Source organism: Nerophis lumbriciformis, linkage group LG22 (genome assembly GCF_033978685.3).
Source record: "Nerophis lumbriciformis linkage group LG22, RoL_Nlum_v2.1, whole genome shotgun sequence".
NCBI lineage: Eukaryota > Metazoa > Chordata > Actinopteri > Syngnathiformes > Syngnathidae > Nerophis > Nerophis lumbriciformis.
Window position 1 is genome coordinate 18,513,450 of NC_084569.2, and position 25,804 is coordinate 18,539,253.

Sequence of the window (25,804 nt, forward strand, 5' to 3'; positions counted from 1 at the left end):
GCAATGAATGTAGAAACTCTGTTTCAGAGGGTTGTAAGATTGAACTAAAAAGAAACTGTTTAATTGCATTGTAATTTAGTTGTGTGATATGTGATACATATATATTAAATGCATAGAGTATTGGTTAAATTTATTTGGTAACATTTATCAAAAGAAAACTGGCAATGATTACCTAATTTTAGTGAGTAATGTAAAGTAATGCAACCAAGTAAATTAAAATGTCAAGCACAAGAAAATAATTAAAATCTACTGAATTACTTCATAACAGCAAATACTACAGATATATAAAATTTACTTAAAATTTTGAGTAAAATGATGTTCCTGCTGATGAAAAACAAGTAGACTTTACTTAATTTGTTTAAATAAATATAACTTAAAAATTGGATGTAATCAAGTAACTGTTACTTAATATCTTCACAAATGTTATGTTATATGGTAAGTAGAATTTACTTGATACTGGCAAGTGAGTGTTACTTGATATTGCAGCATTAAATTTTACTTAAATCATTTGCGTGCAAATACTTACAATATATTTTTTAAGTAAATCTTATGAGTTATTTTTTTCAGTGTGGGTACTTTAACTACGGAGAAGATTATGAAAGACATCTCTCACAGTTGTGGGGACATTTGCCTCAATGTCTGCTCTGAAGAGCGAGTTGTGGAACATTGACGTGAGTTCTTATTAAATTTTCGCCTGTTTCTGCTCATTCGTCAACTATTTTGCATCGGTCTATTTTGGTGAGCTTATGATGAGCGTCATTATTTGCCATTATGCGACCGGAGTGCATCATAACTCTATCTGATTGATTTATAATATAAAACTGATAATGTCTTTCATATTGCTGACAGAAAAATAGCTTCCATACCGTATGATAAGCAAATCCCACTACTACAGCTTTGCAGCATAGGTGTGCTACTTAAACTTAATTGATGTAGTTTAATAGTGGTGTGGCCTAACATAAATCATAATTAATTAATAAAAGTACATTTTATTTTGAATTGACTTTCCATAAATATATACAATTATTCATCATATTCTCTTCATGTCATATTAGGCTCCAGTGTTGCTCTTTTAAGTTAGAGCTTTTATCCAATCAGAATCCAGCTAGCTTGTTGCCAGCGCTGTATGAATTCTGCCGGAGGCCTTCTGACCCAACATGACGAATGGGAGCATGGGGAAAATCCCCTGAAGAGCAGGGAAACCTGCGAAACAGGCTTGTAGGGATTTTTTCCTGACCTAACGTATATTGCGCTCTACCCCGGTATTGAGCACTGTATAACAGATAAACCACAGAAACCTCGACTATACATATATATGTATATATATATATATATATATATATATATGTATATATATATATTAGGGCTGCGAATCTCTGGGTGTCCCACGATTCGATTCAATATCGATTCTTGGATCACGATTCGATTCAAAATCGATTTTTTTTTTCGATTCAACGGGATTCTCGATTTAAAAACGATATTTTCCCGATTCAAAAGGATTCTCTATTCATTCAATACATAGGATTTCAGCAGGATCTACCCCAGTCTGCTGACATGGAAGCAGAGTAGTAGATTTTGGTAAAAAGCTTTTATAATTGTAAAGGACAATGTTTTATCAACTGATTGCAATAATGTAAATTTGTTTTAACTATTAAATGAACCAAAAATATGACTTATTTTATCTTTGTGAAAATATTGGACACAGTGTGTTGTCAAGCTTATGAGATGCGATGCAAGTGTAAGCCACTGTGACACAATTGTTCTTTCTTTTCTTTTTTTTTATAAATGTCTAATGATAATGTCAATGAGGGATTTTTAATCACTGCTGTGTTGAAATTGTAACTAATATTGATACTGTTGTTGATAATATTCATTTTTGTTTCACTACTTCTGGTTTGTTCTGTGTCGTGTTTGTGTCTCCTCTCAATTGCTCTGTTTATTGCAGTTCTGAGTGTTGCTGGGTCGGGTTTGGTTTTTGGAATTGGGTTGCATTGTTATGGTATTGCTGTGTATTGTTTTGTTGGATTGATTAATTAAAAAAAAAACACTATACATATTTGTTCATATAACATTTTCATTCATTATTAGAAGTGGCTATTAAGAATATGTGAAAGTTCAACTCCTACTTTGTTTATCTTTGTGATGACCGCGCCTTAAAGTTTTGTAATCAATCAGAAATATCAAGTAGCTAAAATGCGCCAAACATGAATAAGTGTGGAGAGAGGTTTTTTTGCATTTTTCCCATCATGATTCGCAATGGATTTAAATGGGTGTAATTTTGGATTTTTTATGGTGATTGACTGTTTTTAAAAAAAATTATATTTACAACGTTCAGTGAGCAGGTTGTGTTATGTCTGATATGTTGACTTTTTTGCACCATGACTAAGGAAGGTTGTTTGTATTCGGTCATAAACAAGCTGCGCTCAATGGTCACCGGGCTAAGTCGTCGCCATTTTGGGGACAAGTATGCTCTTATCAAACCCCCAGATATTTAAATTTCATATGATAACACCCTGCCTGACCAGATTGCTTGTTGACCTTGTGCTGTCTCACGGAGAAAATTGAAGGTGCCATAATTGGCCCGCGGGTTGTAATTTGGACACCGATTGTCCAGAATGAATTTTCACCAGTTTAGAAAGGATGCACCAGCAGCAGCAGGTTACATTTAGTATATCAATATAGCTTCATTAGCTGGTTAGCTCTTTGTGATTATAATGCACCGCTGAAAATTAGTTTGCCTGCGTTAGTGCTTATAATAACAATATCGCTAATATTTAGTTAATATACAGTTCACTAGATGTTGATGGAGTACTGTTGGTGGGTTTTGGATGTTTTTATAAAGGGCTTTGTGGGCGGAATAGACGAGCCCATGTTGACACCATTGTTTTTACAATTTAGAATTCATGAAAAAACAAAAACATATATGTCTTATACATAGGGATTGTGAATGTTAAACAGCACATCCCTTTCCCATTTGTGCATACATCCAGTATGACTGATCTGAGTTCTCACCGTGACGACATCACAACGGAAATTGACGAAGCCTTTTTGAGCGGTAAATTCTAAACGGCCGTTTGATATTGTGGCGTTTTGTGGATGCTTAGACGATATTTTCACATGTTTTGCGGACTGGAAATATCATTGGATATGGTTTTTTAATGGATAAAATAAAACCCAATTCAACATATAAATAGCATTTATTTTTCCATCATACTGGTACTTTATTAAAAAATCCCCCTCTTGTCCCCACAATTTCCCCCTCTGTCTTCTTTTTTTTCTCTTTCTATCCCCTCCTGCTCTGGCCCGGCTGCACTAAATGATAATATAAATACATTTGATAAAGTCAAATACAAATAAGGCAACAAGAGAAGTATCCTACACTTCTCTTTTGTAAAGTAAATCTGAACAGCCGACATTGCCATCTACATCAACTATATGATTTGCCTGAAAAGTTGGACAGGACACAAAAAAAAAAAAAAAGCAGACCCTCACGGCTTCAAACTCATGTCCATTGTATCATCCAGGAAAGAAAGAAAAACATCTTGATCTCGCCGGAAAAATGGAAGGGTAGAGAGGTAATGGCACTGCAGTGAAAAAAGTTACTTTATTATCTAAAAATGTGTAATATTAAAAATTGTAAGTGATGATTTTGTATCAGTAAACTATTATTAGTCTTTTGTTTTGTCTTTGTGTCTTTTCTCAGCTCTATGGGGCCAAGTTGCCGTGGAAACAAGATAACGAGCCCTTATTGAATATATGTAGAAACTTGACCAGAAAAATACTTTGGTTCCTGCGTGTTGTTTTAAATGACATTTATTGTCTGGGTGCTTTAGTGCAGACACATCACACAGAAAGACAAAGTGCTCTAGTTTTCCTAAGTTATATATACAGAAAGTGTTTGCTGGGTGCACACACATTTTTCATTAAAAACGTCACAGACAGGTGTGTGCAAAGGTGAAATCAATCCTCCACTTGTGCAAGTGTGGGAGGAGCCTGCAGCAATAAAAGGCTGCTCATCCACCCTTGTCCAGAAAGGACTTCAGAATATTTGCCTGCTGAACTTCTTTTCCCCAAAATCGTCTCTTCTTAGCTACATTTTCTTCCATGATGAGTTGGATGAAGTGTTGTGTGTTCCCCCTGGTGCTGCTGTGCATGTGGCAGCTGCAAGAAGGAGCACACGCCTGCACATGTCCTTATGACCATCCACAGACGCAGTTTTGTTTGTTTTGTTTGTTATGTTGGTAAGTTCAACATTAAAATGTTTGTACATAATGTTTGCCTTCATGGATTGTCCGTGTATGTTGACAAGGAACGCTGCTAATTGTGGTCGAAATGCGACAAAAAACGGAATCGTCCCGTATTGAGCTGCCAAGGTTTATTTAGTACACTGCAAAAAGTCAGTGTTCTAAAACAAGAAAAAATAATACAAAAATGTGGGGTATTTTATTTGAACTAAACAAAATGATCTGCCAGTAGAACAAGAACATTTGGCTTGTCAAGACTTTCCAAAACAAGTAAAATTAACTAACCTCAATGAACCCAAAAATACCTTTTTTAAAGTAAGTATATTCTCACTAATAAGTGCACTTTTCTTGGTAGGAAAAAAAAAACCTTTTGTGCTCAATTTGTTGAAAAATATTCTTAAATGAAGTAAATGCTAGTGCCATTATCTTGACACAGTATGCGCTCGGCATTACATTTCTTGAAACCAGCAAACTTATACTAAACTAGTTTATTGTGGTTGATGGAAAGGCAACAAGGCAACCTCTTGTTACTCTCGGGGTCTCCTAGCCGCTCAGGCAAATCATATGGTCTAAAAATGCATTTTTCCATCGATAACATGACATCATCGCGCCAAGTGCGTGCTCTTTCAGTCAATTAGTGCGCATATATACAGCCCGGCCCCCGGCCAAAATGTTTTTAATTGTAATTTTGAGGAATTTATCTGAATGTGCATGAACTATTTCTGTTCAAAATTGTTAGAAATGTCATTTTAAATGTTTAAATATTAACTGTCAGTTTACTGGACTGTGCCAACTGTACTACTATAGGAGTACGTATTTTCTATTGTTTCATTGAAAATAAAACAGCAAAGTCCATTTGGCTGTCATTGGTTTAATTATGAGACACAATTGTGTCAAAATCTTGATTTTTTTTTTCATGCTTGAAATAAGAAATTATTACTTTAAAAAAGTAGTTTTATACTTGTGAGTGTTGATGACACAGCTTTGCAACAGTTGATATTCTAGTTGCTTGAGCATGTTTTACTCAATATAGGTCATCAAATCTCAGCTACAAGCTGTAATATCTTACTGAGATCATTTAGGACCAAAACCCTTAAAACAAGTAAAACACTCTAACATAAAATCTGCTTAGTGAGAAGAAATATCTTATCAGACAGAAAATAAGCAAACATCACCCTTGAGATTTTTAGTCCTACTTAGATTTCAGTTTTTGCAGTGTATTCATGTTCCGGGTTTGGTGTGTCCTGTAGAGGAAAAAAGGTCAATCGTGACGTCACTCGCCAGTTTTGACAGAGCAGTTTTGCAACAATAACCAACATGATTTACTTGTATTATTACTTATGGACAGTGTTGGGACTAACGCGTTACAAAGTAACGCGTTACTGTAACGCCATTAGTTTCGGCGGTAACTAGTAATCTAACGCGTTATTTTTTTTTATTCAGTAATTTAGTTACCGTTACTACATGATGCGTTACTGCGTTATTTTACGTTACTTTTGATGTAGTATCGGCTAGAAACAGAAGCGCTGCGGTGTCGTTCTTCTGAATCTTCCTCTGTCACAAGCCGGAGAGAAGAAAAGAGGCGCGGTCTATGTGTGTGTGTGTGGGTGTGGGGAGGGGATGACGCACACAAGTGATCCGCGGTTTGATATATGAAACAAAAAAAAAAGTTGTTGGCACGTTCAGTCCACACACAGCGTGGTCATGGCGAGCGGAGTAACGGAGGAGCTTGAACGCCCCCGCCATTGAATCGGTGTGTTTATAAGTGCAGACTCGGTTGTGCAAAACGAGGGTTTTAAACACATGCTGAACGTGCTTGAACCACGTTACGACATCCCGTCGCGCACCCACTTCAGCAATAAGATTGTGCCAGATCTTTATGAGCAGGAGAAAAAAAAGTTGTGGATGAACTATCCCGAGCATCATCTGTTGCGCTCATGACAGACGGGTGGACGTCCAGCGGAACTATAAGCGCTCACTTCATCACAGTAGACTGGGAGATGAGAAGACACGCCCCCTCTACGAGAGTCACCTTGCGCAGGTACTGACACAAGCAGTGGAGGAATGGAAAATAAAGATATCCCAGTCACACGTGATAATGCCAAAAATCAAATAATTACAGAGAATGAGGCAGGACTGGGACCACAGATAGGTGCTTTGCACATGTAGTGAATTTGGCATCACAGAAGGGAATCTCAGTCAATAGGATGGAGCGCCTCTTTGGGAGGATCAGGAAGGTTTCTTACTTCCACCCAAGCACAACAGCTGCTCATGTGCTTAAGACAAAGCAAGAAATGCTAAAGCTGCCTGCTCATACATGATGTCCCAACGAGGTGGAACTCCACTTATGATATGTTGGAGCAGCAGGCAGCTATATACTCTGCATTGACCCACAACACCCTGAAGACAAATGTCACACTGTCTGATGATGATGTGAGAGTGGCAGGTGAGGTCCTCCAGGTGCTTAAACCCCTCAAAAGTGTTCCATCTCTACTGAGCACTGAAACTTCACCATCTGTGTCAATGATCCTGCCACTGAAAACAAGGATTCTACAATCCATGGCTCCAAGTGTGGAAGACAGCAGCATCACTCCAGATGTCAGGCTTTATGTTTCAAGGAAGATGATGTGCCTTCTTATGTTGCACTTTAACTTGTTTTTTATTCATGGTCATTGGTCCAAGTTTAAAGAAAGGAGGAATGCCTTTTTATATTGCACTGTTTTTCATTAATTATGAAAGGAAAATAAAAATGTATGTCAAGTTGATCAACAGATTGTATTATTCTCCAGTGCAATAACAGTACTGAAATGAAGGCAAAAAGGGCATTAATGGGAGCTTTAAAAAAAAAAAAAGAAAAAAAGAAGTAACTAAATAGTTACTTTTCACAGTAACGCATTACTTTTTGGTGTAAGTAACTGAGTTAGTAACTGAGTTACTTTTGAAATAAAGTAACTAGTAACTGTAACTAGTTACTGGTTTTCAGTAACTAACCCAACACTGCTTATGGAGTATATTGTGAATAAATTGAACAAAAGTTTTAGCAACTGCTATGTAAAGGAACAGGGGTAGGATTAAATAAGCTCTGCTTCTTCCTACTCCTTTTCGAACATGTTGAATAGAGAAACTGGAAACTGATGTATCATGTTGTATGCGTGCATGTTCCAAATAAACTTAAACACGCACTGAGCAGGTGTGTTGTCAGTGCATTAGATAATTAATGTGTGTAAAAGTTAAACTACAAGTTGTGGTCTATGGTTGCAAAAGGCATAATTATGGGAGTGTGTTTTGTTTAGTCACTCAGTGCAGTTGGTCCTGCAGGTCGAGTACGTGCCGTCTTTCACGGGTCCACTTTGCACCCTTTTGATGAGCATGTAAACATTTGTATGCTCGTACAACACTTAAAACCTTTTAGCATATCTGTATGTAGAATTAAATTATGGAATGTGTCAAAGCACCAATATGATTCAGTTTAAGAGACTGTTCAATCTACAAGTGTTCACAAAGTACACAGAACAAGAATTATGTTTACTTTTTTTTTGAGACAAAAATTATTTATTTGTTTAGTTACAATGGTATATTATTCACGGTTATGTTACAGAGAACAAGAACATTGGATAAAATTGCTATGGTATAAAAATGTCACACCGCGGTGAGGGAAGTCTTGTCTTGGTTTTTTCTGTCTTATGATTTACATGTTTTATTTTGAAAAGCAACTCCTTTTGTTTCAGATCACGGGTCCTTCCTCTTGTGTCACCAGTCTGACGTCATTCCTGACCCTTGATTGTTTCCACCTGTTTCCTATTACCCTCATGTTCCATATAAGCCCATGCCTCCCCTTGTTCTGTGCCAGATTGTCTCGAGCTTTCGTGCCTGTCTTGCGTTCCATGTTCATGTTCATGTCCATGCCTTGCCTTGTCCCACGTCTACGTCCTTGCTTTCAGAATATCCCACGTTGTAATTTTGAATTAACTTTTTTCCTCCCTCAGAGCGACTTTTGTTATTCTACCTTTTTCTACCGCAGTGGTGAGTTATAATTTTTCCTTAAAGATTTTTTCCTCAAAGTTTTTTGAGTGATTTTTGGTTTACATTGATTAGAGTAGTTAAGTTTTATAGTCTTTATTTTCTTCTTCCTGTTGGAACGTTTTTTGTTAAAGTTTTTTTTGATAACAGATACGGTGCTAAATATATTGTCCTTATTTTTGTATTTCCTCCTTTTTGGAGTGATTTTCGGTTTTTCCCTTTTGGAACATTTTGTCGATAGCTATTTTTGTATTTCATAGTATTTGAATTTACTCGGCTCTGGAGGCTTAAAGAGTTTTTCAAAATAAAAGCTTTATTTGGAATCACCTCTCTGCATCTGAGTCCCTTCCTTTGTCCAAGCCTGACAAAAAAGGGGTAGGATTAAATAAGCTCTGCTTCTTCCTACTCCTTTTTGGACGTGCTGTAATGAAACTGGAGTAGTGTGATGCATTACATTGTATCGTATGCATGTTCGAAATAAACTGGAACTGAAAGATCTGTGGCTTCAACTATTAGTGGTGTGTGATGGCTTCATTTAATGAGAAATTAACACGATATAGCATAAAGACAATAGCCACAGAGTGGAGAGTTCCTTCAGCACCTATAAACCTTCTGTTTAGTAATTTAGCACACATATATTATTTAGTTTGCCATGCATTTATATGAATCCAAAACCTGTGCATCTAATTAAATTCTGGTTGGAGTGGAATGGTTAAAAAAAAGTTGATTGTGAGTAATCCACAAAGGTTGAATGGAAGCAATTGTGAAACATCTTAAGAGTTCAATTGTCTCCACTCAACCTTTGTGGATAGTAGAAGACTCCTTTCACACAGAGGCTAAAACAATTTAGGTCGACCAGCCCTGCAAGGTGTCCCTTCTTTTTTGTAGACTTATTGTCATTCAAACTTGAACTTTACAGTACAGATAAGAATGACATTTCATTGCATTAGCTCGTTGTTTTGCAGGATAAAAGGGCAACAAAGGTGCAGATATAAATAGATTTATTGTACAGATAAATATGTTGCACTTTTGCATATGCATCCACGTTTAAATTTAGACTTCCTTTTATTGTCATTCAAATTCAGTTTACAGATGTATGTTGTACTGTTTTATAGTCCAGCATAATGATTATTTTCAGGGAGTTGGCAACCGTAACTATATGAATTAAACAATTTCATACTGTATCTACTTTGTGCCAAAAAGTCTGGCAAAACCATCTTTTAAATTTTTTTTTTTTTTCATAAGTTACAGCTCATAACCATATTTTCACAAATATGCTGTCATTAAAAACTTGGTGTTTTTAATGACAGTAATTCGAATTTTAGAGAGAAAATGGATAATGGTTTGACAAGTAACCCATGCACTCAATTTGAGTTTTACATACCAGCCAAGATATTTTTGCCTGCTTTACTGTTTTTTTTATCACGTTTAGTAGAGGAATGTAGCCTGACTACATTTTGACATTTCTGGTTGACTTACTGTCTAACCGGGGACATTTCTTCAATAAGACTAAATCAAAATAACAGCACTGTTTTGACCTTAGATTTAGACTTCCTTTTATCGTCATTCAAATTTGAACTTTACAGTACAGATAAGAACAAAATGTTGTTGCATTAGCTCGTTGTAGTGCCGGATAAAAGCGCAATAAGGTGCAGATATAATTTGCTTTTTTGCATATGCATCCACGTTTATGGATGGATGTTATATTGTCTTTATATCCCAGCGAGTCAATCCGTTTTTTGGGGGGGAATTGCGAGGATTATGATGCGTTCAAGAGTCTTATGGCCTGAGGGAAGAAGCTGTTACAAAACCTGGAGGTTCTGCTACGGAGGCTGCGGAACCTCTTTCTAGAGTCCAGCAGTGAGAACAGTCCTTGGTCGGGGGTGGGAAGAGACTCTACAGATTTTCTGAGCCCTGGTCAGGCAGCGGCTTTTTGCAATTTCCTGGATAGGAGGAAGGGGAGTCCTGATCTTTTCCGCCGTCCTCACCAATCTCAGCAGAGACTTCCAGTCTGACTTATAATATAGCTTTCTATTTCTCTCTCTTTAGAGAAATTAAACTCAATTTGAGTTCTCACATGACTGTTTAGCAGATGCTTTTTATTGGTGTTTGCTTCAATTCTAGTCAAAGATTGACTGGCATTTTCTTTCTAGCCAACAAGGCAAAGGTGGTTTCAAAGGCGACGGCCGGTGAATTGAAGTACGACATCACGTATGACATCAAACTGACCAAGGTTATTAATTATAGTCAATTATGTCAATGATTGCATGCAAATTCTAATTTATATACATTTTTTTAGATATTGAAAGGTCCTATCTGGCACTATGATACCATCTGCACTGCATCCTCCTCTGCAGCATGTGGTGTGACTCTGAACAAAGGTGTAGAATATTTCATCACAGGTAAAACAAAAAACATCCTTGGGTTTTATGATTTGAAATATTTCTTCCTGCAGGAGTATACAATGATCAGTTCAGCTTGTTTGACTTAAGTTTCTCAATTGCAGGCCAACTGAAGCCTGACGGGTCGCTGCGTGTTTCATCCTGTAATTATGTTGTACCCTGGAAGAGCAGCCATGATGTCCTGGTAGAACACTTTATGATGGGCTGTGATTGCAAGGTAAGCAGACCTAATTTATGGTAAATGTTATGTAAATCCTAACCTTTGCTGTATTATCCAGATCACTCGCTGCTCCTCTGTGCCGTGCGGGATCGGCAGCCCAACTGAGTGCTTGTGGACAAATACAATTGACGAGCAGGACAAACAATCTGCTTGCATCAAGAAAAGTGATGGTTCTTGTTCCTGGTACAGGGAGGAACCTAATGGACATTAAAGATCCTAAACTCCCAAGCAGAAAATGTCTTACAAATAAATCTATTTAAAGAAATGAAGTGTATTTTACTGTTGAGGATTTTTAAAATGACAATTGGTTAAGCCATTGGTGGTGTCAGGTCTATTTTGCGGAGGCTTAAGCCTCAAACTTTTCAGTTTTACTAAATGCAGGAATATGAATTAGAATAAAACTTATTTTTCACTATTACTCATTTGAAGACAGTACTTAATATCCGTTCCATCAGTAACACCCGCATTACTGTATGGAAAACCCAGTCCACTTTTTCACTGTTACCTTAGCAAGGTCGGGCAGGATATCGTTAAGGCTAGTTCAGTGCGTTGAACACTGCTGGGTAGGTTATCCAATTCAACTTTTTTTTTGTCAAATCTGATTTTGTATAGGCCACATTACAAAAAAGTATGTCCAGACTCCAATGTGAATGCAAACTGACCCGAACACAGACATGGCAGTATGACGTCACACGTCCTGCTGTGTTTACTGAACTAAACATGCTTCAATTCTAGTCTCAATACTGGCAAATTTGTGGCTATTTCAAGGATTATGTGCAATCAAAGGCCTTGTTTACATTGCAAATCAGATTATTTTTGCCCTCAAGTGATATATATATATTTTTTTGCTAGTCTAAAGTGATCAAATCTGATCTTTTGTTATCAGTCAGGCCACATCTGGTAGTCCTGAATCTGATTATCTGATCTTTTCAAATGTGACTTCAATCGAAAAGCAATGTGACCTGAATGTGACTTTTTTTCCATCAGCTTAGGGCGAGCTACGTCACTCGTGCGCCAGAAAAAAGCAGTCGCCAGCGAAAATGTATATTTCATCACTTGTGGTTTCGGTTTTTATTTAAGACGACCAAATTTTCGATGCATCACTTGTCAATAGTGCGCAAATAGGCTATAAGTAATGTATTTTGATTCCGAAGACTTGGCAATTGTTGAAGGACCTAAGTAACGCTGTGGCGCATTTACCTACATGTGAGTTGAAAAATAAAGTTCACATAGATCCACTCTCTAACAACCATAAAACGATCACAACCCTGCCAAATATATTACTATATATACAGCCATTCATACATTATATTGAATTTTCACAAAACATTTTAAGGTGTTGCTATTTTATTTTGTAGTAGTAGCTACTTCCTGTCAACTTTGTTTTCACTTTATTGAAGTGCGCATGTAAAGTGACATCAAGGTCACAATAGGGCTGTGCACGTTTACACTGGAGTCAGGTCAAAATCACATTTTACTTGCAGTGTAAAGTCAGCTGGAAAAATCCAATTCGGGCCACTTTGACCTGCAGTGTAAATGTCAAAGTCAACAGTTTCTGAGACTATAAAAATGGGACCCATTACCTCCCTGCTTGGCACTCTGCATCAAGGGTTGGAATTGGGGGTTAAATCACCAAAAATGATTCCCGGGCGTGGCCACCACTGCTGCTCACTGCTCCCCTCACCTCCCAGGGGTTGATCAAGGGTGATGGGTCAAATGCAGAGAATAATTTTGCCACACCTAGTGTGTGTGTGTGTGTGACAATCATGGGTACTTTAACTAAACTTTAACTACAGAGAAGATTATAAAATACGTCTCTCACAGTTGTGGGGACATTTGCCTCAATGTCTGCTCTGAAGAGCGAGTTGTGGAACATTGACGTGAGTTCGTATTAAATGTTTGCCTGTTTCTGCTCATTCGTCAACTATTTTGCATCGGTCTATTTTGGTGAGCTTATGATGAGCGTCATTATTTGCCATTATGCGACCGGAGTGCATCATAACTCTATCTGATTGATTTATAATATAAAACTGATAACGTCTTTCATATTGCTGACAGAAAAATAACTTCCATACCGTATGATAAGCAAATCCCACTACTACAGCTTTGCAGCATAGGTGTGCTACTTAAACTTAATTGATGAAGTTTAATAGTGGTGTGGCCTAACATAAATCATGATCATTAATTAATAAAAGTAAATTTTATTTTGAATTGACTTTCCATACATATATAAAAGAATTCATCATATTCTCTTCATGTCATATTGGGCTCCAGTGTTGCTCTTTTAAGTTAGAGCTTTTTTCCAATCAGAATCCAGCTAGCTTGTTGCCAGCGCTGTATGAATTCTGCCGGAGGCCTTCTGACCCAACATGACAAATGGGAGCATGGGGAAAATCCCCTGAAGAGCAGGGAAACCTGCGAAACAGGCTTGTAGGGATTTTTTCCTGACCTAACGTATATTCCGCTCCACCCCGGTATTGAGCACTGTATAACGGATAAACCACAGAAACCTCGACTATATATATATATATATATATATATATATATATATATATATATATATATATATATATATATATATATAGATAAGTGCTCTAAAACTTGCTGGTAGACGGCTGCGTTGACCCTGGATCTCAGGAAACAGAGTCGACCGACACCAGCAGATGACATGGCACCCCAGACCATCACTGATGGTGGAAACTTTACACTAGACTTCAGGCAACGTGGATCCTGTGCCTCTCCTGTCTTCCTCCAGACTCTGGGACCTCGATTTCCAAAGGAAATGCAAAATTTGCATGGTTGGGTGATGGTTTGGGGTGCCATGTCATCTGCTGGTGTCGGTCCACTCTGTTTCCTGAGATCCAGGGTCAACGCAGCCGTCTACCAGCAAGTTTTAGAGCACTTCATGCTTCCTGCTGCTGACCTGCTCTATGGAGATGGAGATTTCAAGTTCCAACAGGACTTGGCGCCTGCACACAGCGCAAAATCTACCCGTGCCTGGTTTACGGACCATGGTATTTCTGTTCTAAATTGGCCCGCCAACTCCCCTGACCTTAGCCCCATAGAAAATCTGTGGGGTATTGTGAAAAGGAAGATGCAGAATGCCAGACCCAAAAACGCAGAAGAGTTGAAGGCCACTATCAGAGCAACCTGGGCTCTCATAACACCTGAGCAGTGCCAGAAACTCATCGACTCCATGCCACGCCGCATTAACGCAGTAATTGAGGCAAAAGGAGCTCCAACCAAGTATTGAGTATTGTACATGCTCATATTTTTCATTTTCATACTTTTCATTTGGCCAACATTTCTAAAAATCCCTTTTTTGTATTAGCCTTACACAATATTCTAATTTTGTGACACACGGAATTTTGGATTTTCATTTGTTGCCACTTCAAATCATCAAAATTAAATGAAATAAACATTTGAATGCATCAGTCTGTGTGCAATGAATAAATATAATGTACAAGTTACACCTTTTGAATGCAATTACTGAAATAAATCAAGTTTTTCAAAATATTCTAATTTACTGGCTTTTACCTGTATATATATATATATATATATATATATATATACACATATATATATATATATATATATATATATATATATATATATATATATATATATATATACACATATATATATATATATATATATATATATATATATATATATATATATATATATATATATATATATATATATATATATACACATATATTAGGGCTGCGAATCTTTGGGTGTCCCACGATTCGATTCAATATCGATTCTTGTGGTCACGATTCGATTCAAAATCTATTTTTTTCCGATTCAACGCGATTATCGATTCAAAACGATATTTTCCCGATTCAAAAGGATTCTCTATTCATTCAATACATAGGATGTCAGCAGGATCTCCCCCAGTCTGCTGACATGCAAGCAGAGTAGTAGATTTTGGTAAAAATCTTTTATAATTGTAAAGGACAATGTTTTATCAACTGATTGCAATAATGTAAATTTGTTTTAACTATTAAATGAACCAAAAATATGACTTATGTTATCTTTGTGAAAATATTGGACACAGTGTGTTGTCAAGCTTATGAGATGTGATGCAAGTGTAAGCCACTGTGACACTATTGTTCTTTTTTTTATATATATATAAATGTCTAATGATAAGGTCAATGAGAGATTTTTAATCACTGCTATGTTGAAATTGTAACTAATATTGATACAGTTGTTGATAATATTCATTTTTGTTTCACTACTTCTGGTTTGTTCTGTTTCGTGTTTGTGTCTCCTCTCAATTGCTCTGTTTATTGCAGTTCTGAGTGTTGCTGGGTCGGGTTTGGTTTTTGGAATTGGATTGCATTGTTATGGTATTGCTGTGTATTGTTTTGTTGGATTGATAAATAAAAATAAATAAAATAAAATAAATTTAGAATTAGAATTTTTTCCCACACCCCTAATATATACAGTATATATATATATATATATATATATATATATATATATATATATATATATATATATATATATATATATATATATAACCTATACATATTTGTTCATACAACATTTTCATTCATTATTAGAACTGGATATTAAGAATATGTGAAAGTTCAACTCCTACTTTGTTTATGTTTGTGACGACCGCCTTAAAGTTTTGTAATCACACGCCTGCAGTTGTCCTCTCACGCATCCACAGACCGCCTTTTGCCAGTCAGGTGTCGGTAAGTGAGATCCTGCATTTAAATGTAGGACTGATGTCAGTTGACTCTGCTTGAATTTGAATCACATTTATGATTTTACCAAACAGATGAAGACTGACCGAGGCTTATGTGGTTCTTAAAGAGTTTGTTGTAATTCTAGTCTTTTCTGTCTTTCTAGTCATCAGGGCAAAGGTGGTTGCAAAAAAAACCGGCGTTGGTAAATTTAACGACGTCAAGTATGACATCCAACACATTGCGGTGATTATGAGGCATTAATACAAATTAATGAGGTTTATGCATGAATAAACATTTTTCTTTTGGTTATTTGATTTTCCAGACATTCAGAGGCCCTAAGAAGCTCTTTGGTACCATCTACACTGCATCCAACTCTGCAGCATGTGGTGTGAGTCTGACCAATGGTGTAGAATATTTGATCACAGGTAAGCATCTTATATGCTGGTAGATCTCAAAAGGTTTTATTTTTCCAGCATGAAGATGATGGAAATGAGTTTGAGTCACTTGTTCATCACAACTTTCATCAACTGTAACGCTGTTTTGACTGAATAATTCAAATGTTTGACTTTAGAACTGAAGGGTTTTAGCTCTTTGAGATTTAAAATTCCATTGCAATATATGCCGGTGTGAAATGTACATGCTGTATTTTCAATTAAGGTCATGTAAACATTGATATAAAATGTAACAAAGCCTAGTTAAAGTGGTGGACTTGTGCAGCCCTTTGAGACACTTGTGATTAAGGGCTATATAAATAAACTTTGATTTTACCATAGGATGAGGATATCTAAGTGGGGCATATTCTCTGTTCAGCTTTTTTGTCACCCATATTTCCCTTTTTATAGGCCGAATGAGATCTGACGGGTCTCTGTACATCTCATTGTGTGACTACATTGTTCCCTGGAAAAGCAGCCACACGATCCTGGTGGAGCGTTATTCAATGGGCTGTGATTGCAAGGTAAGCAAACCTAACGGTCATCATTTCCAAGAACGTGTTCAATCCTGATCAGGTTTTATCCTCCAGATCACTCGCTGTGAATCTGTCCCGTGTGGGATCAGCGGCCCGACTGAGTGCTTGTGGACGGAAAAGCTGTTTGGTGATTCAGGGCTGGACAAACAATGTGCTTGCATCAAGAGAAGGGATGGTTCTTGTGTCTGGTACAAGGAGGCCGCCTCACCCACAAAGGGTTAATGGATTAAAGACTCCAAAATCCCCACCTTGCAGGAAAAAAAAAAAAAAATCACAAATCTATTTAAAGCAATGCAGTGTCTTTTACTATGTTGAGTTTGCATGCTTTTAAAATGACAATCATGAGTTCAAAAATGTCCGTCTTTGCAGTACCTATATTATGATTTCCCAATCAAATGAATAAATAAATATTATTAAAAAAAAAAGGTGACTTGTCAGCCACAACACTGTCACCTTGTCCTGCAGGAAAGAACCTAGGATAATTTAATTTGTCATTTTAATTTTTATGGCATTAACTCATGTTATCAAGGCACTTTTCATGTTGTAGAAGCATGTTTCTCATTGTCATCCCATTGGGTTGAGTTTTGAAGTGTATTTTTTTGAGGGTTTTTAAAATGGCAATTGGTTCAGCCATTGGTGGTGTCAGGTCTATTTTACGGAGGCTTAAGCCTCAAACTTTTCAGTTTTACTAAATGCAGGAATATGAATTAGAAAATAACCTGTTAATTTTCACTATTCATTTGAAGACAGTACTTAATATCCGTTCCATCAGTAACACCCGCATTACTGTATGGAAAACCCAGTCCACTTTTTCACTGTTACCATAGCAAGATCGAGCAGGATATCGTTAAGGCTAGTTCAGTGCGTTGAACACTGCTGGGTAGGTTATCCAATTCGGCTTTTTTTTTTTTTTTTTGTCAAATCTGATTTTGTATATAAACAAAACATTTTAAGGTGTTGCTACGTTTATTTTATTTTGTAGTAGTAGCTACTTCCTGTCAACTTTGTTTTCACTTTATTGAAGTGTGCATGTAAAGTGACATGGAGTTTACATTAGGGCTGTGCACGTTTACACTGGAGTCAGGTCAAAATCACATTTTACTTGCAGTGTAAACAGTCAAAATGTAAATGTCAAAGTCAACAGTTTCTGAGACTATAAAAGTGGGACCCATTACCTCCCTGCTTGGCACTTTGCATCAATGGTTGGAATTGGGGGTTAAATCACCAAAAATGATTCCCGGGCGCGGCCACCACTGCTGCTCACTGCTCCCCTCACCTCCCAGGGGTTGATCAAGGGTGATGGGTCAAATGCAGAGAATAATTTTGCCACACTTCGTGTGTGAGTGACAATCATGGGTACTTCAACTTAACTTTAACTACGGAGAAGATTATGAAAGACGTCTCTCACAGTTGTGGGGACATTTGCCTCAATGTCTGCTCTGAAGAGCGAGTTGTGGAACATTGACGTGAGTTATTACATTTTCACCTGTTTCTGCTTATTCGTCAACTATTTTGCATCGGTCTATTTTGGTGAGCTTATGATGAGCGTCATTTGCCATTATGCGACCGGAGTGCACCATAACTCTATCTGATTGATTTATAATATAAAACTGATAATGTCTTTCATATTGCTGACAGAAAAATAACTTCCATACCGTATGATAAGCAAATCCCACTACTACAGCTTTGCAGCATAGGTGTGCTACTTAAACTTAATTGATGTAGTTTAATAGTGGTGTGGCCTAACATAAATCATGATCATTAATAAAAGTTAATTTTATTTTGAATTGACTTTCCATAAATATATAAAAGTATTCATATTCTCTTCATGTCATATTAGGCTCCAGTGTTGCTCTTTTAAGTTAGAGCTTTTATCCAATCAGAATCCAGCTAGCTTGTTGCCAGCGCTGTATGAATTCTGCCGGAGGCCTTCTGACCCAACATGAGAAATGGGAGCATGGGGAAAATCCCCTGAAGAGCAGGGAAACCTGCGAAACAGGCTTGTAGGGATTTTTTCCTGACCTAACGTATATTCCGCTCTACCCTGGTATTGAGCACTGTATAACAGATAAACCACAGAAACCTCGACTATACATATATATACATATATATATATATTAGGGCTGCGAATCTTTGGGTGTCCCACGATTCGATTCAATATCGATTTTTTTTTCGATTCAGCGGGATTCTCGATTTAAAAACGATATTTTCCCGATTCAAAATGATTCTCTATTCATTCAATACATAGGATTTCAGCAGGATCTACCCCAGTCTGCTGACATGCAAGCAGAGTAGTAGATTTTTGTAAAAAGCTTTTATAATTGTAAAGGACAATGTTTTAACAACTGATTGCAATAATGTACATTTGTTTTGACTATTAAATGAACCAAAAATATGACTCATTTTATCTTTATGAAAATATTGGACACAGTGTGTTGTCAAGCTTATGAGATGCGATGCAAGTGTAAGCCACTGTGACACTTGTTCTTTTTTTTTTTTTTTTTTTATAAATGTCTAATGATAATGTCAATGAGGGATTTTTAATCACTGCTATGTTGACATTGTAACTAATATTGATACTGTTGTTGATAATATTCACTTTTATTTAAATACTTTTGGTTTGTTCTGTGTCGTGTTTGTGTCTCCTCTCAATTGCTCTGTTTATTGCAGTTCTGAGTGTTGCTGGGTCGGGTTTGGTTTTTGGAATTGGATTGCATTGTTATGTTATTGCTGTGTATTGTTTTGTTGGATTGATAAATTAAAAAATAAATAAATAAAATAAATCGATTTTTTAAAAATGAGAATCGATTCTGAATCGCACAACGTGAAAATCTCGATTCGAATTAGAATCGATTTTTTTTCCCACACCTAATATATATATATATATATATATATATATATATATATATATATATATATATATATATATATATATATATATATATATATATATATATATAAAAACAATACATAATTGTTCATATAACATTTTCATTCATTATTAGAAGTGGATATTAAGAATATGTGAAAGTTCAACTTCTACTTTGTTTATCTTTGTGATGACCGCCTTAAAGTTTTGCAATCATTTAGAAATATCAAGTAGCTAAAATGCGCCAAACATGAATAAGTGTGGAGAGAGTTTTTTTGCATTTTTCCCATCATGATTTGCAATGGATTTTTTTGCAATGGGTGTGATTTTTTTATTTTTTATGGTGGTTGACTGTTTTTAAAAAATATATATTTACAAAGTTCAGTGAGCAGGTTGTGTTATGTCTGATATGTTGACTTTTTTGCACCATGACTAAGGAAGGTTGTTTGGATTCGGTCATAAACAAGCTGCGCTCTATGGTCACCGGGCTAAGTCGTCCCCAAAATGGCGACAAGTATGCTCTTATCAAACCCCCAGATATTTAAATTTCATATGATAACACCCTGCCTGACCAGATTGACCTTGTGCTGTCTCACGGGGAAAATTGAAGGTGCCAATTGAAGGACCAAAACCCTCAAAACAATTAAAACACTCTAACATAAAATCTGCTTAGTGAGAAGAATTATCTTATCAGACAGAAAATAAGCAAACTTTGCCCTTATTTGAGATTTTTAATCCTACTTAGATTTCAGTTTTTGCAGTGTATTCATGTTCCGGGTTTGGTGTGTGCTGTAGAGGAAAAAAGGTCAATCGTGACGTCACTCGCCAGTTTTGACAGAGCAGTTTTGCAACAATAACCAACATCATTTACTTTTATTACTTATGAAGCATATTGTGAATACATTGAGAACGGCAATTCAACAAAAGTTTTAGCAACTGCTATGTAAAGGAACAGCGGTAGGATTAAATAAGCTCTGCTTCTTCCTACTCCTTTTCGAACATGTTGAATAGAGAAACTGGAAACTGATGTATCATGTTGTATGCGTGCATGTTCCAAATAAACTTAAACACACACTGAGCAGGTGTGTTGTCAGTGCAGCAGATAATTCAAGTGTGTACAAGTTGTGGTCTATGGTTGCAAAAGGCATAATCATGGGAGTGTGTTTTGTTTAGTCACTCAGTGCAGTTGGTCCTGCAGGTGGAGTACGTGCCGTCTTTCACGGGTCCACTTTGCACCCTTTTGATGAGCATGTAAACATTTGTATGCTCGTACAACACTTAAAACCTTTAGCATATCTGTATGTGGAATTAAATTATGGAATGTGTCAAAGCACCAATATGATTCAGTTTAAGAGACTGTTCAATCTACAAGTGTTCACAAAGTACACAGAACAAGAATTATAATTAACATCTTGAACCTTTTTTTTTTATTGAGTCATTTATTTATTTAATATTTGTTTAGTTACTTTGGTTTATTATTCACTGTTCTACTACCGAGAACAAGACAATGGGATAAAATTGCTATGGTGTGAAAAGGGGTAGGATTAAATAAGCTCTGCTACTTCCTACTCCTTTTTGGACGTGCTGTAATGAAACTGGAGTAGTGTGATGCATTACATTGTATCGTATGCATGTTCAAAATAAACTGGAACTGAAAGATCTGTGGCATAACTATTAGTGGTGTGTGATGGTTTAATTTAATGACAAATTAACACGATATAGCATAAAGACAATAGCCACAGAGTGGAGAGTTCCTTCTGTTTAGAAATTTAGCACAAATATATTATTTAGTTTGCCATGTATTTATATGAATCCAAAACCTGTGCATCTAATTAAATTCTGGTTGGAGTGGAATGGTTAAAAAAAAAAGGTAATTGTGAGTAATCCACAATGGTTGAAAGGAAGCAATTGTGAAACATCTTAAGAGTTCAGTTGCCTCCATTCAACTTTTGTGGATAGTAGAAGACTCCTTTCACACAGAGGCTCAAACAATTTAGGTCCACCAGCCCTGCAAGGTGTTCCTTCTTTTCTGTAGACTTACACTTCCTTTATTGTCATTCAAACTTGAACTTTACAGTACAGATAAGAATGACATTTCATTGCATTAGCTTGTTTTGCAGGATAAAAGGGCAACAAAGGTGCAGATATAAATAGATTTATTATACAGATAAATATGTTGCTCTTTTGCATATGCATCTGATTTTAAATTTAGACTTCCTTTTATTGTCATTCAAATTCAGTTTACGGATGTATGTTATACTGTTTTATAGTCCAGCATAATGATTATTTTCAGGGAGTTGGCAATCGTAACTATATGAATTAAATAATGAAATGTCTTTTTCCAACAATTTCATACTGTATCTACTTTGTGCCAAAAAGTCTGGCAAAACCATCTTTTAAAGATTTTTTTTTTTTTTTTCCAGAAGTTACAACTACTAACCATATTTTCACAAATATGCTTTGTCATTAAAAACTTGGTGTTTTTAATGACAGTAATGAGAATTTTAGTTTTATAGAGAAAATGTATAAGGGTTTGACAAGTAACCCATGCACTCAATTTGAGTTTTACATACCAGCCAAGATATTTTTGCCTGCTTTACTGTGTTTTTTATGAAGTTTGGTAGAGGAATGTAGCCTGACTACATTTTGACATTTCTGGTTGACTTCCTGTCTAACCGGGGACATTTCTTCAATAAGACTAAATCAAAATAACAGCACTGTTTTGACCTTAGATTTAGACTTCCTTTTATCGTCATTCAAATTTGAACTTTACAGTACAGATAAGAACACAATTTTGTTGCATTAGCTCGTTGTAGTGCAGGATAAAAGAGCAATAAGGTGCAGATATAATTTGCTTTTTTGCATATACATCCACGTTTATGGGTGTATGTTATATTGTCTTTATATTCCAGCGAGTTAATCCGTTTTTTGGGGGGGAATTGAGGGGATTATAATGCGTTCAAGAGTATTATGGCCTGAGGGAAGAAGCTGTTACAGAACCTGGAGGTTCTGCTACGGATGCTGTGGAACCTCTTTCTAGAGTCCAGCAGTGAGAACAGTCCTTGGTGGGGGTGGGATGAGTCCCTACAGATTTGCTGAGCCCTGGTCAGGCAGCGGCTTTTTGCAATTTCCTGGATAGGAGGAAGAAGAGTCCTGATCTTTTCTGCCGTCCAGTACTTAATATCCGTTCCATCAGTAACACCCGCATTACTGTATGGAAAACCCAGTCCACTTTTTCACTGTTACCTTAGCAAGGTCCAGCAGGATATCGTTAAGGCTAGTTCAGTGCCTTGAACACTGCTGGGTAGGTTATCCAATTCAGCTTTTTTTTGTTTTTTTTTGTCAAATCTGATTTTGTGTAGGCCACATTACTTAAAAAATGTCCAGATTCCAATGTGAATGCAAACTGACCCGAACACAGACATGGTGGTATGACGTCACACGTCCTGCAGTGTTTACTGAAGTAAACATGCTTAAATTCTAGTCTCAGTACTGGCACATTTGTGGCTATTTCAAGGATTCTGTGCAATCAAAGGCCTTGTTTACATTGCAAATCAGATTATTTTGCCCTCAAGTGATATATGTTTTTTTTGCTAGTCTAAATTCTTCAAAGTGATCAAATTTGATCTTTTGGCATCAGTCAGGCCACATCAGGAGGTAGTCCTGAATCTGATTATCTGATCTTTTCAAATGTGACTTAAATCAAAACTCAATGTGACCTGAATGACTTTTTTTTTTCCATCAGCTTAGGGCGAGCTACGTCACTCGTGCGCCGGAAAAAAGCAGTCGCCAGCGAAAATGTATATTTCATCACTTGTGGTTTTGGTTTTTATTTAAGACGACCAAATTTTCGATGCATCACTTGTCAATAGTGCGCAAATAGGCTATAAGGAATATATTTTGATTCCAAAAACTTGGCAATTGAAGGACCTAAATGACGCTGTGGCGCATTTACCTACATGTGAGTTGAAAAAAAAAGTTCACATAGATCCACTCTCTAACAACCATAAAACCATTACAACCCTCCCAAATATATTAAACTATATACAGCCATTCATACATTGTATTGAATTTTCACAAAACATTTTAAGGTGTTGCTACTTTTATTTTATTTTGTCGTAGCTACTTCCTGTCAACTTTGTTTTCACTTTATTGAAGTGTGCATGTAAAGTGACATGGAGGCCACATTAGGGCTGTGCACGTTTACACTGGAGTCAGGTCAAAATCACATTTTACTTGCAGTGTAAAGTCAGCTGGAAAAAAATCCAATTCGGACAACTTTGCCCTGCAGTGTAAATGTCAAAGTCAACAGTTTCTGAGACTATAAAAATGGGACCCATTACCTCCCTGCTTGGCACTCTGTTTCAAGGGTTGGAATTGGGGCTTAAATCACCAAAAATGATTCCCGGGGGCGCGGCCACCACTGCTGGGTCGGGTTTGGTTTTTGGAATTGGATTGCATTATTATGGTATTGCTGTGTATTGTTTTGTTGGATTGATAAATAAGAATAAATAAAATAAAATAAATTTAGAATTATAATTTTTTCCCACACCCCTAATATATACAGTATATATATATATATATATATATATATATATATATATATATATATATATATATATATATATATATATATATATATAACCTATATATATTTGTTCATATAACATTTTCATTCATTATTAGAAGTGGATATTAAGAATATGTGAAAGTTCAACTTCTACTTTGTTTATCTTTGTGACGACCGCCTTAAAGTTTTGTAATCAATCAGAAATATCAAGTAGCTAAAATGCGCCAAACATGAATAAGTGTGGAGAGAGGTTTTTTTTGCATTTTTCCCAAAATGATTTGCAATGGATTTAAATGGGTGTGATTTTGGATTTTTTATGGTGGTTGACTGTTTTTAAATTAAATTATATTTACAACGTTCAGTGAGCAGGTTGTGTTATGTCTGATATGTTGACTTTTTTGCACCATGACTAAGGAAGGTTGTTTGGATTCGGTCATAAACAAGCTGCGCTCAATGGTCACCGGGCTAAGTCGTCCCCAAATTGGTGACAAGTATGCTCTTATCAAACCCCCAGATATTTAAATTTCATATGATAACACCCTGCCTGACCAGATTGCTTGTTGACCTTGTGCTGTCTCACAGGGAAAATTGAAGGTGCCACAATTGGCCTGCGGGTCATAATTTGGACACCAATTGTCCAGAATTAACTTTCACCAGTTTATAAAGGATGCACCACCAGCAGCAGGTTACATTTAGTATGTCAATATAGCTTCATTAGCTGGTTAGCTTTTTGTGATTAATGCGCCGCTGAAAATTGTTTTGCCTGCGTTAGTGCTTATAATAACAATATCGCTAATATTTAGTTAATATACAGTTCACTAGATGTTAATGGAGTACTGTTGGCGGGTTTTGGATGTTTTTATAGAGGGTTTTGAGGGCGGAATAGACGAGCCCGTGTTGACACCATTGTTTTTACAATTTAGAATTCATGAAAAAACAAAAACATATATGTCTTATACATAAGGATTGTGAATGATAAACAGCACATCCCTTTCCCATTTTTGCATACATCCAGTATGACTGATCTGAGTTCTCACCGTGATGACATCACAACGGAAATTGACGAAGCCTTTTTGAGCGGTAAATTCTAAACGGCCGTTTGATATTGTGGCGTTTTGTGGATGCTTAGACGATATTTTCACATGTTTTGCGGACTGGAAATATCATTGGATATGGTTTTTTAATGGATAAAATTAAACCCATTTCAACATATAAATAGCATTTATTTTTCCATTATACTGGTACTTTATTTAAAAAAAAAAGAGAAAAAAAAAGCTGACCCTCACGGTTCAAACTCATGTCCATTGTATCATCCAGGAAAGAAGGAAAAAAATCTTGATTTTGCCGGAAAAATGGAAGGGTAGAGAGGAAATGGCACTGCAGTGAAAAAAGTTACTTTATTATCTAAAAATGTGTAATATTAAAAAATGTAAGTGATGATTTTGTATCAGTAAATTTAGTCTATTGTTTTGTCTTTGTGTCTTTTCTCAGCTCTATGGGGCCAAGTTGCCGTGGAAACAAGTTAACGAGCCCTAATTGAATATATGTAGAAACTTGACCAGAAAAATACTCTGGTTCCTGCGTGTTGTTTTAAATGACATTTATTGTCTGGGTGCTTTAGTGCAGACACATCACACAGAAAGACAAAGTGCTCTAGTTTTCCTAAGTTATATATACAGAAAGTGTTTGCTGGGTGCACACACATTTTTCATTAAAAACGTCACAGACAGGTGTGTGCAAAGGTGAAATCAATCCTCCACTTGTGCAAGTGTGGGAGGAGCCTGCAGCAATAAAAGGCTGCTCATCCAC

At 36.4% G+C, this 25,804-nt stretch overlaps 2 protein-coding genes across 2 annotated transcripts; both read left to right on the forward strand.

The window, feature by feature from the left end:
- Nucleotides 1-3,979: 3,979 nt before the first annotated feature.
- Nucleotides 3,980-16,838, forward strand: LOC133615496 (metalloproteinase inhibitor 2-like). Its single transcript, XM_061974126.2, has 6 exons — nt 3,980-4,181; nt 15,543-15,595; nt 15,753-15,832; nt 15,912-16,014; nt 16,432-16,544; nt 16,611-16,838. The coding sequence occupies exons 1-6, from the start codon at nt 4,105-4,107 to the stop codon at nt 16,776-16,778; spliced, it is 594 nt and encodes a 197-aa protein (XP_061830110.1). The 5' UTR covers nt 3,980-4,104; the 3' UTR covers nt 16,779-16,838.
- Nucleotides 10,357-11,097, forward strand: LOC140679736 (metalloproteinase inhibitor 2-like). The gene is made up of 4 exons (XM_072915766.1): nt 10,357-10,497; nt 10,564-10,666; nt 10,771-10,883; nt 10,945-11,097. Exons 1-4 carry the CDS (start codon nt 10,357-10,359, stop codon nt 11,095-11,097), a joined length of 510 nt encoding a protein of 169 aa, XP_072771867.1.
- Nucleotides 16,839-25,804: the final 8,966 nt, after the last annotated feature.

What these genes read in the sequence shown, in the direction of transcription:
- LOC133615496 (XM_061974126.2), top strand. Translation starts at nt 4,105, where the DNA reads ATGATGAGTTGGATGAAGTGTTGTGTGTTCCCCCTGGTGCTGCTGTGC. An exon ending in CTTTTGCCAGTCAGGTGTCG is followed by an intron (nt 15,596 to 15,752) that starts GTAAGTGAGATC and finishes CTGTCTTTCTAG; the next exon opens with TCATCAGGGCAAAGGTGGTT. An exon ending in CAATGGGCTGTGATTGCAAG is followed by an intron (nt 16,545 to 16,610) that starts GTAAGCAAACCT and finishes TTTATCCTCCAG; the next exon opens with ATCACTCGCTGTGAATCTGT.
- LOC140679736 (XM_072915766.1), top strand. Translation starts at nt 10,357, where the DNA reads ATGCTTTTTATTGGTGTTTGCTTCAATTCTAGTCAAAGATTGACTGGC. An exon ending in TGTAGAATATTTCATCACAG is followed by an intron (nt 10,667 to 10,770) that starts GTAAAACAAAAA and finishes TCTCAATTGCAG; the next exon opens with GCCAACTGAAGCCTGACGGG. An exon ending in TGATGGGCTGTGATTGCAAG is followed by an intron (nt 10,884 to 10,944) that starts GTAAGCAGACCT and finishes TGTATTATCCAG; the next exon opens with ATCACTCGCTGCTCCTCTGT.